At 36.3% G+C, this 13,504-nt stretch overlaps 1 protein-coding gene and 1 long non-coding RNA gene across 2 annotated transcripts; both read left to right on the top strand.

Moving 5' to 3' along the window:
• Window positions 1–4,369: 4,369 nt before the first annotated feature.
• Window positions 4,370–6,723, top strand: LOC126801781 (uncharacterized). The gene is made up of 3 exons (XR_007672871.1): window positions 4,370–4,764; window positions 5,814–5,891; window positions 6,019–6,723. It is a non-coding gene; the product is annotated as an uncharacterized LOC126801781 (long non-coding RNA).
• A 2,486-nt stretch (window positions 6,724–9,209) lies between these two features.
• LOC126801776 (uncharacterized) lies at window positions 9,210–12,808 on the top strand. The gene is made up of 4 exons (XM_050529237.1): window positions 9,210–9,256; window positions 11,704–11,913; window positions 12,052–12,195; window positions 12,279–12,808. The coding sequence occupies exons 1-4, from the start codon at window positions 9,225–9,227 to the stop codon at window positions 12,484–12,486; spliced, it is 594 nt and encodes a 197-aa protein (XP_050385194.1). The 5' UTR covers window positions 9,210–9,224; the 3' UTR covers window positions 12,487–12,808.
• Window positions 12,809–13,504: the final 696 nt, after the last annotated feature.

The following is a 13,504-nucleotide window of genomic DNA, read 5'->3' on the forward strand; positions in this document are numbered from 1 at the left end:
AATGCAGATTGACTTCTCTATAGCATACGAACGCTACAAAATGATCGATGATTAGTCCAGGATAACCAACTTTGATACTCTTGCAGCAACAGTCCAGTTAGTTCAAATCATTCTTAGAATCATAATATAATACTATTCATGTTGTTGTCCAAGTCAAGAGAGATTGAAACCAAATAACAAGCACAATATAATACTCATTCATGTTATTGTCCAAATTAAGAGATTAAAACTAATTCATCGAGACAAATCAAAGATACCAATTACTATTTGTTAGAGAAAGTAATTGTTGAACAAGTGAAGTCTTATAACAATACAAAACTTCAAGCTTCAGACAGTCATAAGTTAATGGAAAAATTATGAAAACCGATCTCAATCTAAGTAAGAACATCTCAACAATTAAATAGAAAAAGTATATAATTTGTGCTTACGTGGATGAGGATTATGATGAATATGAAGATGTGAATATGGATATGGATGTGAAGTAGGTCTGGTAGGTGAAATATGCTTGTCCCTTACTACAAACTGCGTGTGCATGTCTCACTCACTTTAAACTCTGTTCTCAGTTCAAAAATAAGTTTAGATGAAGGCAATTGAACATTATAATCTTCCTAAAACTTCTTCCTCCGTACCTTGCGGAAATCAATTTGTGTCTTATGTCTTATCAATATTTCACAAGTATATAACTCTGACCATGCAATTAGAGATGGTATTAACTCTATAGACTTGAAAAAAGTCTATCTTTCCCACTACACTTTTAATATTTTCCTGAAGAACCATCTCTTTTTTATAGCCGAAAGGCGCATTCTTACTTACACAAATCAGACTCCTCCGCCCCATGTAGCTGACAAGTTAATCATAAAAAGCCAAAATCAACTCTATAACATGTTTACTTCACCTTTGAAACTTTGCATTCCCACCCTTAGGCATCCAAGCAGGCCCCAACGAACCTCCACTAGAGTATGCAGAGGTGCAAGTGCATATCACGCTCTCACTATCTTGGAATTCATTCATAGCATAATTATCAACATAATGCCTACCTGCTCCAGTGGCAACAACAACATTCTTTTTCCGCTGTCTTCTCTTTTGAGCCTCCAAACACTTGGATGAGGAAGCCCGAGTCATCCCAAGCAATCAAGTTGGATCAGAAAGGGAATTTTAATCCCACGTGGTCTGCTTCTGCTCACCACCCTTTGACATACACTTCTAGAGCCGTCTGAACCTCTTTGATGTTGTTTTCTGTCTTGACTACGTCTGTTGTAGCTTGAACTATGCGCATGCACTCATCCATATCACCACATGCTCCACATGCTGCATAAGCTCATTCAACTTTTAAATCTTTCTGTCTTCTCTAGACTCAATGTCGAGTACCTGCTTGTCATCCTTAATTATCAAACTTTGTCAACTTTTTGCAACAACATAAATAATTCCATCCTCTCCAACCACTTCTCCTATCACCACCAGCATGGTAGTACCTACCAAATTTTATATCTTCAACCTTTTGGATATCATCAATCTTAATGTCTGATACAAGACCGATATCTTTTATGCTAGAGACCTTTATGGCTAAACTTAAGACACATGTTGCATTTACGACATTTTTTGTGTTTAAGACAATCTTATCGTTAAAAATCATGTGTAAAGTGCAAGATTTACGAGACTTGGACATGTAAAATCATGTGTAAAGTGAAATTACTTCTATAATTTATTTTCTACAATTGATCTCATAGTGTTAGCAAGTGTACAACATTTTAATTTAGTAGTTCATAAATTTTAGACCCAAATTTTTTCTCGTGAGCCGACAGGTCGGCCTATGTTAGAATTTGACTTTAGACCCATAAATTCTACTACCCACCCGATTAGTGAAGTTCAAATTTGGGTGGGCTCCTATGTAAAGTTCAAGTTTTATTAGACTCTCCTTTGACTATTGGACTTTGTAAGAGATATTGTTAGACACTTTGTTAATTTTCTTTGCCAAACAAATCTCTATCAAATGGTTCATAGAGTGGCAACAACTTTGTGGCATGGTGTTGATTCAGCTGTGAAATCTAATGTTGTCTTTGTTAATGAGGAGTTCACATCGAGACACAATAATAGATGTTACATATCTTAAATGTGGCTTTTTAAAGTTGTTGGTAGGGTTTTGTTTTAAATTGACGTTGCTGTCTTGATAAGATGCAGTAGTGGAGCAGATGATGCTCTACTAATTTATGCACAACCATCTGCTCCACTAATTTATGCACAACCAAGTCGAGTTTGCTAGTTTTTTGCTGGGGCTTGTGGTTTAGAGCTCATCTTTTGTTACCATATTGATGTTAGTTAGGCTCATCTTGTGGTTTAATTTCCATCAAAGAGCATATCTAGCGGATTATGCAAATTCAGTAGTAACTTTTGACTAAAAAACAACCATTCAAAGGAATAAACAAAGCTAACAAGGATTTGACATAGGGTGAGGCTTAGTCAATTTTGACATTACAAAAAGCTAATAAGTCGCTCGCTGGTGTGAGAAGTTTCCTAAGGTTTAAATGGTGCATTCTTCTTCCTCTCTTATCTTGTTTATCCATTTCAAGATTACACCTCCTTGCTCATCCATATATCTCTCAACTTATATGGGTCTATGATTTTTGGGTATTGTGTGCATCTATTTTGGAGATATAAGGCTTAAATCACTGAACTGGATACGCAAAATTGGTTGAATTTGATTTATTGAAAGTCTGGGTGTTGTCAGTATGAGACGAGCAAGAAGAAATTCGTTGAAGTTAAAGAATGAGTTTGTTGAATTAGGTATTGGATATTGTCATGCATGACTAGAAGATACAAAAGGTTTTTTTAATTATGGAATTTGGGTGCAGTATTTTGGCTCTGGGTTCAAGTCAGAAGATGAGAGTAATGAACATCTTCCGAAGAAAACAATATAACAAGCTGATCTTAATTTGAAGCACAATTGTTAGTACGCATATCGGAAACATGAGACACTTGAGCGAGAGCTAGCTGCTACACTCCCATTCCCCCCAAAGGCACGAAGCCTAAGTTGATGACCAATCATCATTCTAAATACGTAAACATGGAGGTGCTTTGTTTCAACAGATTACTTGTAGGGAGATTAGATTACATACTCCTCCAAAAATGTGAACGAGAAGGCTGATTGTCTACCATCGAAAACGAACTAGGGCAATACTTTTTTTTTATGGACAAGTATATATATATATATATAACTTAGAAACCAAAAACAAACCCTCGGCATCACACATGAGGAATTATCTAGCTTGTGTTAGCTAAAGTTCAGTGAGAATTTTTGCTAGACTGAATACTTGTCATATGTTGCTACCCGGCCAAAATATCTACATTTTTTTAATACTTTCTAAGTGGTCTGCATTTCCCAGCCCTTCCATCATCCAAGTAATAATTAACAAAAGCTTGCAACAACCGACTAAGTAATGAAAACAATATAAGCTAGAAACTCTTTATTGTGTACAGAAGCTAGAAAGCTTACTCACCATGTCATATGTTGTGAAACAGACGTCACAAATATGTAGATATATATATATATATATATATCAACGAAGTAACTTATATAGGTCGCTACAAGTTAACTTGCGAGCCAATTTTGCTCAAAGCTTTTGTTACGACCCGAATTGTTTTTGCATTTTTCTCATATTAACAGTTGTACTAAGTGTATTAACTCTAAAAGTTGACTTTTCAATACATATTAGTAGACTCACAAAAATTGTAGTCTCATCGATACGAATTAGTAGACACGCGGCATGCCCAAATTGGAGTTCGTGTGAGAAAGTTATAAATCAAAAAAGAAGTGGGTCAATTTTAGAAAATAGTACAAATAGGGGGTGAAAATCAGAAAAATGGAAGAAAATTCAAAATTCAAAATCGAGCGGGTACTGTTCACCCGAGAAACCCAGAAAATTTCCGATCATCCGATCTCTACCGTTCGGCCACCAATCGGTGCGCCACCGGTCCCGTTCTGTAAGCCCTGAAATTATTGACAAGCTAAGTTGAGATCGTACAATGATTATTTTACGATCTTAGTGATTAATTTAGTAAATGCTCGAGAATGTTATTTGTGAGTTTCTATCCAGTGAATATGTTGATCGAAGATAATGGTATTAGCGTACACGTTACGACGAGTGCGTAAGAATTTTTGGGAAATTTTCTGAACTTTCGAGCGATTTTATATGATTTTCCGAAGTTCGGAAATATAACGAATTTATTGGAAAATCAGAACTTGTTACGATGCAATCAGGACCGTAGGATTGTGATTGATTAATCTTAGCCATTGGATTTGAATGGCTGGTTATATGTTTAAAGATAAGTTGAAGAGCGAAAAAGAAGGAAAAAAAATGAAAGAAAAGAAAAGAGAAGCAGATCGAGCTCTGCGCGACCCAGAGCACCACGCGCGACGCCGCGTCCCTCCGCCTCCGTCAGGCCATGTTCCTTCCTATCTCCAACGGAGGAGAGATAATCGAAGAAGGAAAGGCCGACAGCTCCTGCATGACTCCGACGACTTCGCAGCTTCGGTCCGGCGTCCTCCGGCCACCGTTTGGGCCGGTTTTGGGTGTTCTTTATGTTCTTCGACGTCGAGACTGACTTGGCTTTCTTGGCTCGATTTCTTCCTTCCTTATGTCCTGTGGTTGAGCTTGATGTGGCTTAGTAGCTGAATTACAAGGTTCCTTAATTAAAGTGAAGGTAGCAGAGAGTTTCTAGCCCATCAATTCGTTGGAAAGGTCTCCTGCTAATTCAGATTTTCAAAAGGTAAATTGCAGCTTTCATTGGAAGGATTGGTTTAACTATATGGCTGCTGTGATTTCTGTTTTGGAATGGAATCATGTAGTTGTCAGAGAGTTTGCAAGATTGTTAATTCCATGTTGTTAGAATTATAGCATTGAATTCAAGTTGGTTTCATTATAATGCTAATGTGGTTTCCTATTGTATTTGAAATTGAGTGGCAATTGGGAAGTCCTTTGTTCATTGTTTTGCCCAGTTAATTAATCTGAAGATGAATTGGACTTGAGGGAATATTTTCCTTGATTGATTTCTGGCCAGTATCCTTGTTAGAGTGATTGAAGTGTGATCAGTTTCATTTTATTATGGAAATTTGGGAGATTGCTTTTATACAGGAAGTTAGTTGCAGCTTAATTGAACTGTCAATTGAGGGCTTTCTGGTTATTGCTTTAATTAATGATTTGGATGAGATGTTGCTTCACATTATTAGTCTAGAACTTGATATACTAATGCTATTTGACATTCAACTAACTATACGAATGTCAAAGGATTTGATTTGGATGAAGTAAATTGGTTGGTAGGTGTGGTAAGAGAATTAGTCAGGAAAAGTTAGAACACTTGTGGAATATATATAACAAGTGTGTTTTTACTGTGTGGAACCTGGACAGATAATTGAGATGATTTCATGTTGGAATTATGCAAGAAACGTTTATTGGGTGGCCTTAGTAATTGGGCACACCTAGTGAACTTTGAATTGGATTAAGTTAATTATAATGGGGAACCATGCTCATGCTTTAAGAAGTTGATATGGTACTTGTGTACCTTGTTTGCTTATTTACCTTGTGGTAAAATGGTAGAAATTGAATGGGTGTCCATAGTAAATTTTATTTAATTACTATGCGACAAATATTGAAGATAAAAGTAAATACATGAGTATATGTCGATATTGTATTATCAATTTGTATTCATTGAAGCGTGTTTTTGCTTTAATTTGGTCAATTCTCGGATTAGACGATTTCTTAGTCGTCGTGATAATATATGATTGTGGTCAAGTCATTAATGTTGTAATGTCGGAATAGGGACTCAAGTTACTTGGTGAGCGAAAAAGTGGAAAGCTTGTGACTCGTGGAGTGTGCGAGGAAAACATTGGAGTCGAGGTAGGGATTGAGTATTTATCTCAATTAGAGCTTTCATTGCGATACTTGCAAATTTCTGTATACAAATTGCCTTTTGTTTCTTTAAAATATAAATAATGTTTTTGGTTTACGTTTTATCGACTCGCAGCACTGTGACGTACTTAAGCTGGTGAGGTGCAGTTTGGAGCGTTACACATTCGCTGCGCCTCGTCGTCTTCGATAGATCTGCACCGGTGCCGCATCCCGCCAACCACCATGCTCAGAGCTATAACAGCTGGAAGGTTTGCCATCATCGGCGCCGCCGCCTCTGTCCGCCCTAGATCTCCTGACTACTCTCTTCCCCCTTATTTCATTCTTCTGGTTTCGATTCCAAGCATTTCGAAGTTTGAACGAGCGGTAAGATCGAGTTTCACGATTTAGGAATTCAGTGTACAGCAGTTTTCGGCCGCTTCTCAGCAGATTTGGGCTTTGACGCCGTTATGGAAAAGGTTTGTTTTCTGATGATATATAAATTTCATGTTGGAGTCGAGTCGTTTTGGAGAGGTTGGAGAATAGTGGTGTGTGGGGCCCACACACAGCCCTTATGGCGGCACGTGAAGAGGTTTTGGGAGCAATGAGTTGCTTCATTAAGTGATATTCGTTGATACGAATCTAACGACATATAATTTGTCGAATTTGGTTTTAATATGAGCGTGTGGGGAGTTTTCCAAGTTATAATTTACGAAATTGTGAACGTTTATGAATGTATGAATGTGGCTTTATTTTCTGAAATCGTTGATTGATGGTCATGTGTTAAGAATGTGATTGTTTTGATTGATAATGAATATAGTAGTGTGTTTGATGGATGAAAGTTATGATATTGGTTATGTGTGTCGGTTGTGATGATGCGTTTGGGATACACATACCGGAATGACTATGAGGCTTGCGTTGTTAAGGTGAGTGTTGTAGGTTTGTTGTAAATGTGAGGGTTTGTGATATTAGCTTGACAGAATATTGAACTATGAATGACTTGATCCCTTTTAAATGGTACGTAGGCAGCCCAACCAAGGTTTGGGTGCAACCATAAATATTATAGATTAGAATATGGGTTAGTATTGATTTAAATCCGATTTTATTGCGTAAATAGGTTAATTTTGGGCTGGGGTATTTCACTATTGCGTCGTTCCGGGTTTACCCTTTGGTGATGACTATTCTGACTATTCCTACTATGATCAAGGACATTGTTTGAATGCCATTTCAGAGGCTTTTGGCGCCACCCGCCATCTTGCTGCCGATTGGGAGAAGTGAAGCCCGGAAGTTCCCTCAAAAGTGCACAGTTCGCCGAAGTTCACCTCGTCGGATCTCCCTCCTCCGGCCACCAATCGGTGAGATTCTTGTCCCATTTCGAATGCCTCATTTCATACTACAAACTATCCAAAAGATTTAACCCAAATCGTTTGTGCTAAGAGAATCGAAGAAAAGAAATCTTAGGGTTTAAATTGCAGTTTTTCGGTTTTTGTTAAATTGAAGTGTTTAGGCTCGGATTTGGACTTTGTGATGAACTAGAAAGTTGTTAGGAATGTCATTTAGATTGTGATGGTGAAATTTGGTGATCATTGGTGGTGGTCGGAAAACGATGGCGGCCCATGAACAGTGATTATGAACAGTGTTGAGCTGTAATGAAATCGTCACCTGAAATTTTACGTATCGTTTTCTAAGAATTTTATCATGCTAGGTGACTGACGAAACAAGTGAGGGAATCTCTTTCGGTGTCGTGAAAGTTTGCACGCAGGAAATAAGGTGAGTAAACCTCACATTGATCATCATGATCGAAGTAGTGCTATAATTATTGAATTTAGTTTGAGTTGTTAACATAGTCGTTGCATCACTAGCTTATAAAAATTATTCTAAAAATATGTTTTGGTTTAAATTACGTGAACTCGATCGTCTACGGTTCATGGGTAAGTGAAATGCTATTTTAATAAATGATTTAAAAAAGGTTTTAGTGATTATGGACTATGGTGAATGTGAATAAATCTCACTATGACAAGTCTACCATTGGCGGTGACTTAGATGTTTGAATTATTAAAAAGAGTGAACTGTGACATTTGTATAATATAGTGGACTGTGTATGTGTACGAAAATGGTAAATACGATACATATATATATGGGTTGCTATATTATATAATATTTCGGTTTTATTTCAAATGTGAGATTATAATGTTGTGACTATATTTATATTATTGTGCAAGAGTCGTTTGGTTGTAGTACAATAAACATGTGTTAATTGCTATATTGTACGTGGTTTTAATATTGAGTCTTGTTAAAACGTTTTCTGGTCTTCAGACGTTGTTGACAGTAATCAGAACCAAGCATTGGCCGGGTGTCGGTTACGATTCAGTTATAGCTCTAGTTTGTCTGCCGGTGTACTGCATGAGGGGTAACAGATGGGTTGTTTGGGTCTCATGAGTACTCATGTTTTTGGGTGATATTGGGTAACATATGGGATGCCCAATGTCTTTCGGTGTACTGCATGAGGGGTAACAAATGGGTACATGAGTCTCATGAGTACCCATATTTTAAATGATTTTTGGTAACCAAATGGATTGCTCAGTGCTTGTCAGTGTACTGCATGAGGGGTAAGAGATGGATTGCCTGGGTCTCATGAATACCCATGTTTTTAAATGATTTTGGGTAATAGATGGGTTGCCAAGTGTCTCATGTTACACATATTTTTAAAATGATATTGGGTAATAGATAGGTTGCCCAGTGTCTCATGTTACACATATTTTAAAATGATATTGGGTAACAGATAAGTTGCCCAGTGTCACATGAATACGTTTGTTTTTAAATGTTATATGTCATATTTCCTTTGTATACGATGTATGTTATACTGTTGGCTTACTCATACGGGCTGAAAAGCTTATCGGGTTTGTGTTTATAATCCCGGTGCACCAATTCAACGGTGTAGGGAATAGTTCTGCAAGTGCGAATTAGCAGATTCGGATGGCTTACTCTGAAGATTTCGTTCTTCTATTTATGGTGAAGATTGAGTGAATTTCACATTTCCATTAGTTATAATACTGAGGTATAAATTAGTTATATATTATTCAAGTCGACTAAGTCGTGCTGTGGACTCAGTTTCGATACACTGTTATTATAAGATGATTTCAATTTATTTGAGATTTTTTTAGAGTTTTCATAATTTCAAATTTAAATTTTTATCATTCGAAATTTCGGGTGGTGACAACATCATCCTAACTTCATATTTCCATGGCAATGAAACTCAGTAATTGTCAATGATGTTTGTGTTGTACTTCAGATAAACTTCTACAGGACTGTTACAACAGTTCATCCTACCGCATCTACCATTAGATGAAGATGAGAAGCATATGCTACAAAAAAAGGTAATTTTTTATTCTCTACGCTCATAAAAAAATGTTTTCCAATCCATTTAATAAGTTTCACATCTAAGCTCTATAGTAATCTTATAATATTCTTGGTGCATGAATGAAGGTTTGGCATCTGCTAGGTATTAAATAACTGAACATTTCTTTACGTTTATGTGTCAATGCCTCTTCAATTTACCAACTACATGTAGTACTCAACATAAGAGAAGGGGCTAAGCTGTGCACTTTCGTGTTTAGAGCATTGTCCAATAATAAAATGTCTAGGTATAATTTCACCATGTGCTTCAAGCTAATATGCCAATTTCCTACCTAAGACGCTATATCACGCCCACAAGGAATGTTGCATATATTGAATTTAAAGAAAATGATATATTTTACTCTGCTAAAAGTATTACAATGTTTAGTTGAATATAAGCATTGCAGTACTTCTTAATCAAACTGAAACAGTACAACCGTTGGCGTTATTTAGTCCTATGGATCTACTTAATCTTACTTAGGCTTGCTATAGCCCAATTAGAGTATTTAGCATTACCTAGAGTAAAACTAATTATTCTTGGTCTGACTTACTCTATGATATGCCTTTCCCTTTCAAAACATTTACCGGGCACATTTCTTTCAACTATTTCTTTTCTTCTATGTATGTTACTGCATTTTCCCTATAGCATGCTGTCACAAAAGATGACAATGTTTTTTTGGTTGTTTGCTGACCAACATGGATACCTAAACTTGGAATCTGTCATTTTATCTCATTTTTATTTTCTTTTGTTGCTTAGTTTAGAATATGAGAGAATACACATGAAAAAAACTTTGGATGGAATTCGATATTTATATATTCGTTCCATTCCGTAGTCTTCATATGTCATTAAATTTATGCTTTTGATGACAGTGCTTCTGTTTTTTTTTTCTTTTTGCATTATTTTTGTGAGTTGACAAGCTAACAGATGCTTAACTGAATTACATATGGTAATTGTTGTAGACAAACCAAGGGATTATTATAATGCAGCACCTTCGACAACAGGAGGAGCTACTGCCTTCATTGTTAAGCATTGAATTGGAATTTGGAAGTGTTACTAACCTTGAGATAAACTAAAGTAAGTAGCAAGTTGCATATTGAGATAAGATGAAAAATTAATTCTTATATGTAGGCTGACTCTTATTTGCATGCACTCATCCGTGAAAAACTACTAGAAGAAATGCATTAGACTATGTTGTGTACATGTTTCACTTATTGGTTGGAAAAATTACAATCATATTGGTTGGAAATCCCGTAACAAAGCGCCGGTATTATAGCTAGTTAAGATGCTATAGGCCAAGCAAGAGTCTTGTACCCTTGTTCCTAATCCAAAATTCAAAAGCATCATCAGCCCTATTCACCAAACATGTTTCTATATAGTTTGTTAGGAAATGCTCTAACCAATGCCCGAAGTACTAAAGCATATTGTTGATCTTTGTGCATGTTCAAAATAAAGAGGCTTGAGTAATGAAAATTTATGGTTCTGAAAGTGCAGTGTGCATAAGTTTTCTTAGTTAAAATATAATTTTCTATCATTGATTCTGATTTGGTTAAAATAGAATTATCTTATACAACTAGCTTGTTACGTGGCAAAGAGTACACGATTGTGATTAGGTTTTATGTGCTTAAATATTTGATTGGATTTCATCTTCGTGGCTCCACTTCAAGACCTTCCTGGCTCATCTTAAGACCTTCGTGGCAACAAATATGACCTGACTTTATAACTCTTAATCGTGTATAATCAAGGGTGAAGTAAAATTTATTTTGAGAATTATAGAATACAATTGATCTTTTAGTGTCGACAATTGTGTATTGGTTCATTAAAAAATAGAAATTTTAGTTCTTAGTTCTTTTGCTTATTACTTTGTTACAATGATTATTGTAATAATCCTCACATCAAAAATTTAATGGATCGATATATTCTTGAAACTCCCTATATAAAGAGGTTATTACGCATGAATTCACATATTTAAGCCTATTAATTACGTCCCACTAAAACAACTATGTCGTACTGAAGTAATTTATAAAGACTCTTGCTCGTAATATGAATAATTTCATTATTATTTAATTTGTAGGGCAAGACTGTTTTTTTCTCAACAATTACAAAACAAATTGAAACTACGGCAACAACTAAACTCAAAAAATCAATATACGAAGTCGAACTAGCCGAACTGGTTGACATGAAGAATCAGTATACAAAGCCGAATTTGGCTGACTCAATCTACAAACTGAGTGACCCATTTCCGTTATTGCATTAGCAATGAAATTGCGTTCACGTTTGAAGAATGCATGTCGAAATTTTGTGCATGTACATTTTTTAAACAAAAACAATTGAACAAAACCGCCTAAACGTCCGGTTTCCAATAATAATAATAAACCCCCAGCGCTCGCCCTAAAACCCAAAGCCCGCTTCTAACGAAAATTTCTTCAGAGCTAAATCGATTTCGCTGCGAGAAAAAGCGGTGTGCTCTGAAATTAGGGTTGGCATGGCAGCGTTCCAACTTTCTCCATCGGAGAGGAGCGATCTGCTCCAGCACGTAGTCCGATTGTTGACGACGGAACCAGAGAAGGAGGTTCTGATCGGCCTGTTTGTGAGATTGTTGATCCAAGGTTCCGACAACACTTTCGCATTTCTCAAAGAGTGAGTGTCTTTTCTTGATTTGCTTTGATCAGAAATTGAATTTGGTTGTGAGGTTTTTGATTTTGATTTTCTTGATATCTTTTTATTAGAATTAGAATTCGATTAGTAGGTTTTTGATTTGATTTAATGTATGTTAAGGCTGGATCAAGATTCTCCTGTGTTCTTCAATCTTGAAGTGTTGGATCAATACATGAAAGATGGCCTGTGGACCAAGGCAGAGGAGTATTTGGGGAAATTTTTGGAGCCTGGGCATCACATTCTCGCTGCTTTGCGTAATATATGGTACATTGGGATCAATTCTCTAACTTTGTAATACTAATGTAATTCAACATTACTTTAAGCTGACCTTGTTAGTTTGTTATCAGTGATGATGCAGAGTTGTCTGATGATTCGGACAGTGTTTCCAACACTTGTTCCAAGATATTCTATGCCATAGAAAGGGAAAGGGACCGAATTGTCAATGAAATGGAGCTGAAGCCCATCCATCACATTCCATTGTTTTGTCTGGTTGATGTGGTAAAATCACAAGCTAATCATCTGGTAATATATTTTTGCCTATTGCCTGATTATTAATTAGTGTCCTATTCGATTTTGCTGTCTTAGCTCTGTAATTTTCTTGTCGAAGTGGCCCAGTTTTGGCTTGTGAGGGAGAAGTTTTAGCAAGTTTATGATACAACAATCTTTAGTTGGGAAGAAACAGGCAACTGAAACGAAATGAATAGAATAAACAGATCACCGGAGGGATATTTTCTGCTTAAACTGAAATTATTTGAGGTTTTTTAATTGTTGCATAGGTGAAAAAAAACCGAGAAGAAAGATAGATGGCATCATCTTGTTCCAGCATATCTTACTGTATGTACTAATCAATGAATTACTGAAATAGATGGATGCATGTGTTTGTACTTTGTACTGTGGACTACAAACTACCACTAAAGTTGCACTAGTACCAGCCACAATGGAATGGAGGAAGAGAAAGAGTTGGCGTTCTCTCGGGTGGGGGTGGGGGAGGTGGGCAATGCATGCCCTCGTGTTATTCCTCAATTGAGTAAATTCCCTTTCTGGTTCAAAATTGTAAACCAGGACAAGTGATCTGTTTTTCAATTAAGGGAAGTTAGGGAAGTTTTGTGACATCTGTTACTGATGATATCAAAGGGACAAAGATTTAACCCACACACACACACCCACCACCAAAAAAAAAGTTCAGAAATAACAATCCGCAATATAACATCACAGAGTAATAACTACAAAAAGGTAGAACCATAATACAATGAGTTAACTGGGAGAGATTTAAAAATATTTAAATATACCTTGAGAGGTATACCAGCTCCAAACCAAACATCACCAGTGACTTTCAAGCTATCCAGATCAATAATGTCGGGCATTGACTTAAGGCGACTTAGAAGGTCATTCACCTGGAAGAAAATAAAACAAATAAAAGGATAAAGAAAACAAATTCCAGTCTCTTTAATAATCAAGTTGTTGGGAGGTTAAATTTTGAATAACCACCAAACCCCTTTGGTTTTTACAATGTAATAATTAAAAAAAAATGGACAAAACAGTAAACTACGTACATTTAGAAAATAGAAAGGGA

This window comes from Argentina anserina, chromosome 7 (genome assembly GCF_933775445.1).
Source record: "Argentina anserina chromosome 7, drPotAnse1.1, whole genome shotgun sequence".
Classification (NCBI taxonomy): Eukaryota; Viridiplantae; Streptophyta; class Magnoliopsida; order Rosales; family Rosaceae; genus Argentina; species Argentina anserina.

Excerpts from the sequence above, each read along its gene's own strand:
- LOC126801776 (XM_050529237.1), top strand. The coding sequence starts at position 9,225 with ATGAAGATGAGAAGCATATGCTACAAAAAAAG. Across the intron at positions 9,257-11,703 it reads AGCATATGCTACAAAAAAAG|AGCTAAATCGATTTCGCTGC; the intron begins GTAATTTTTTAT and ends AAATTTCTTCAG. Across the intron at positions 12,196-12,278 it reads GCTGCTTTGCGTAATATATG|TGATGATGCAGAGTTGTCTG; the intron begins GTACATTGGGAT and ends GTTTGTTATCAG.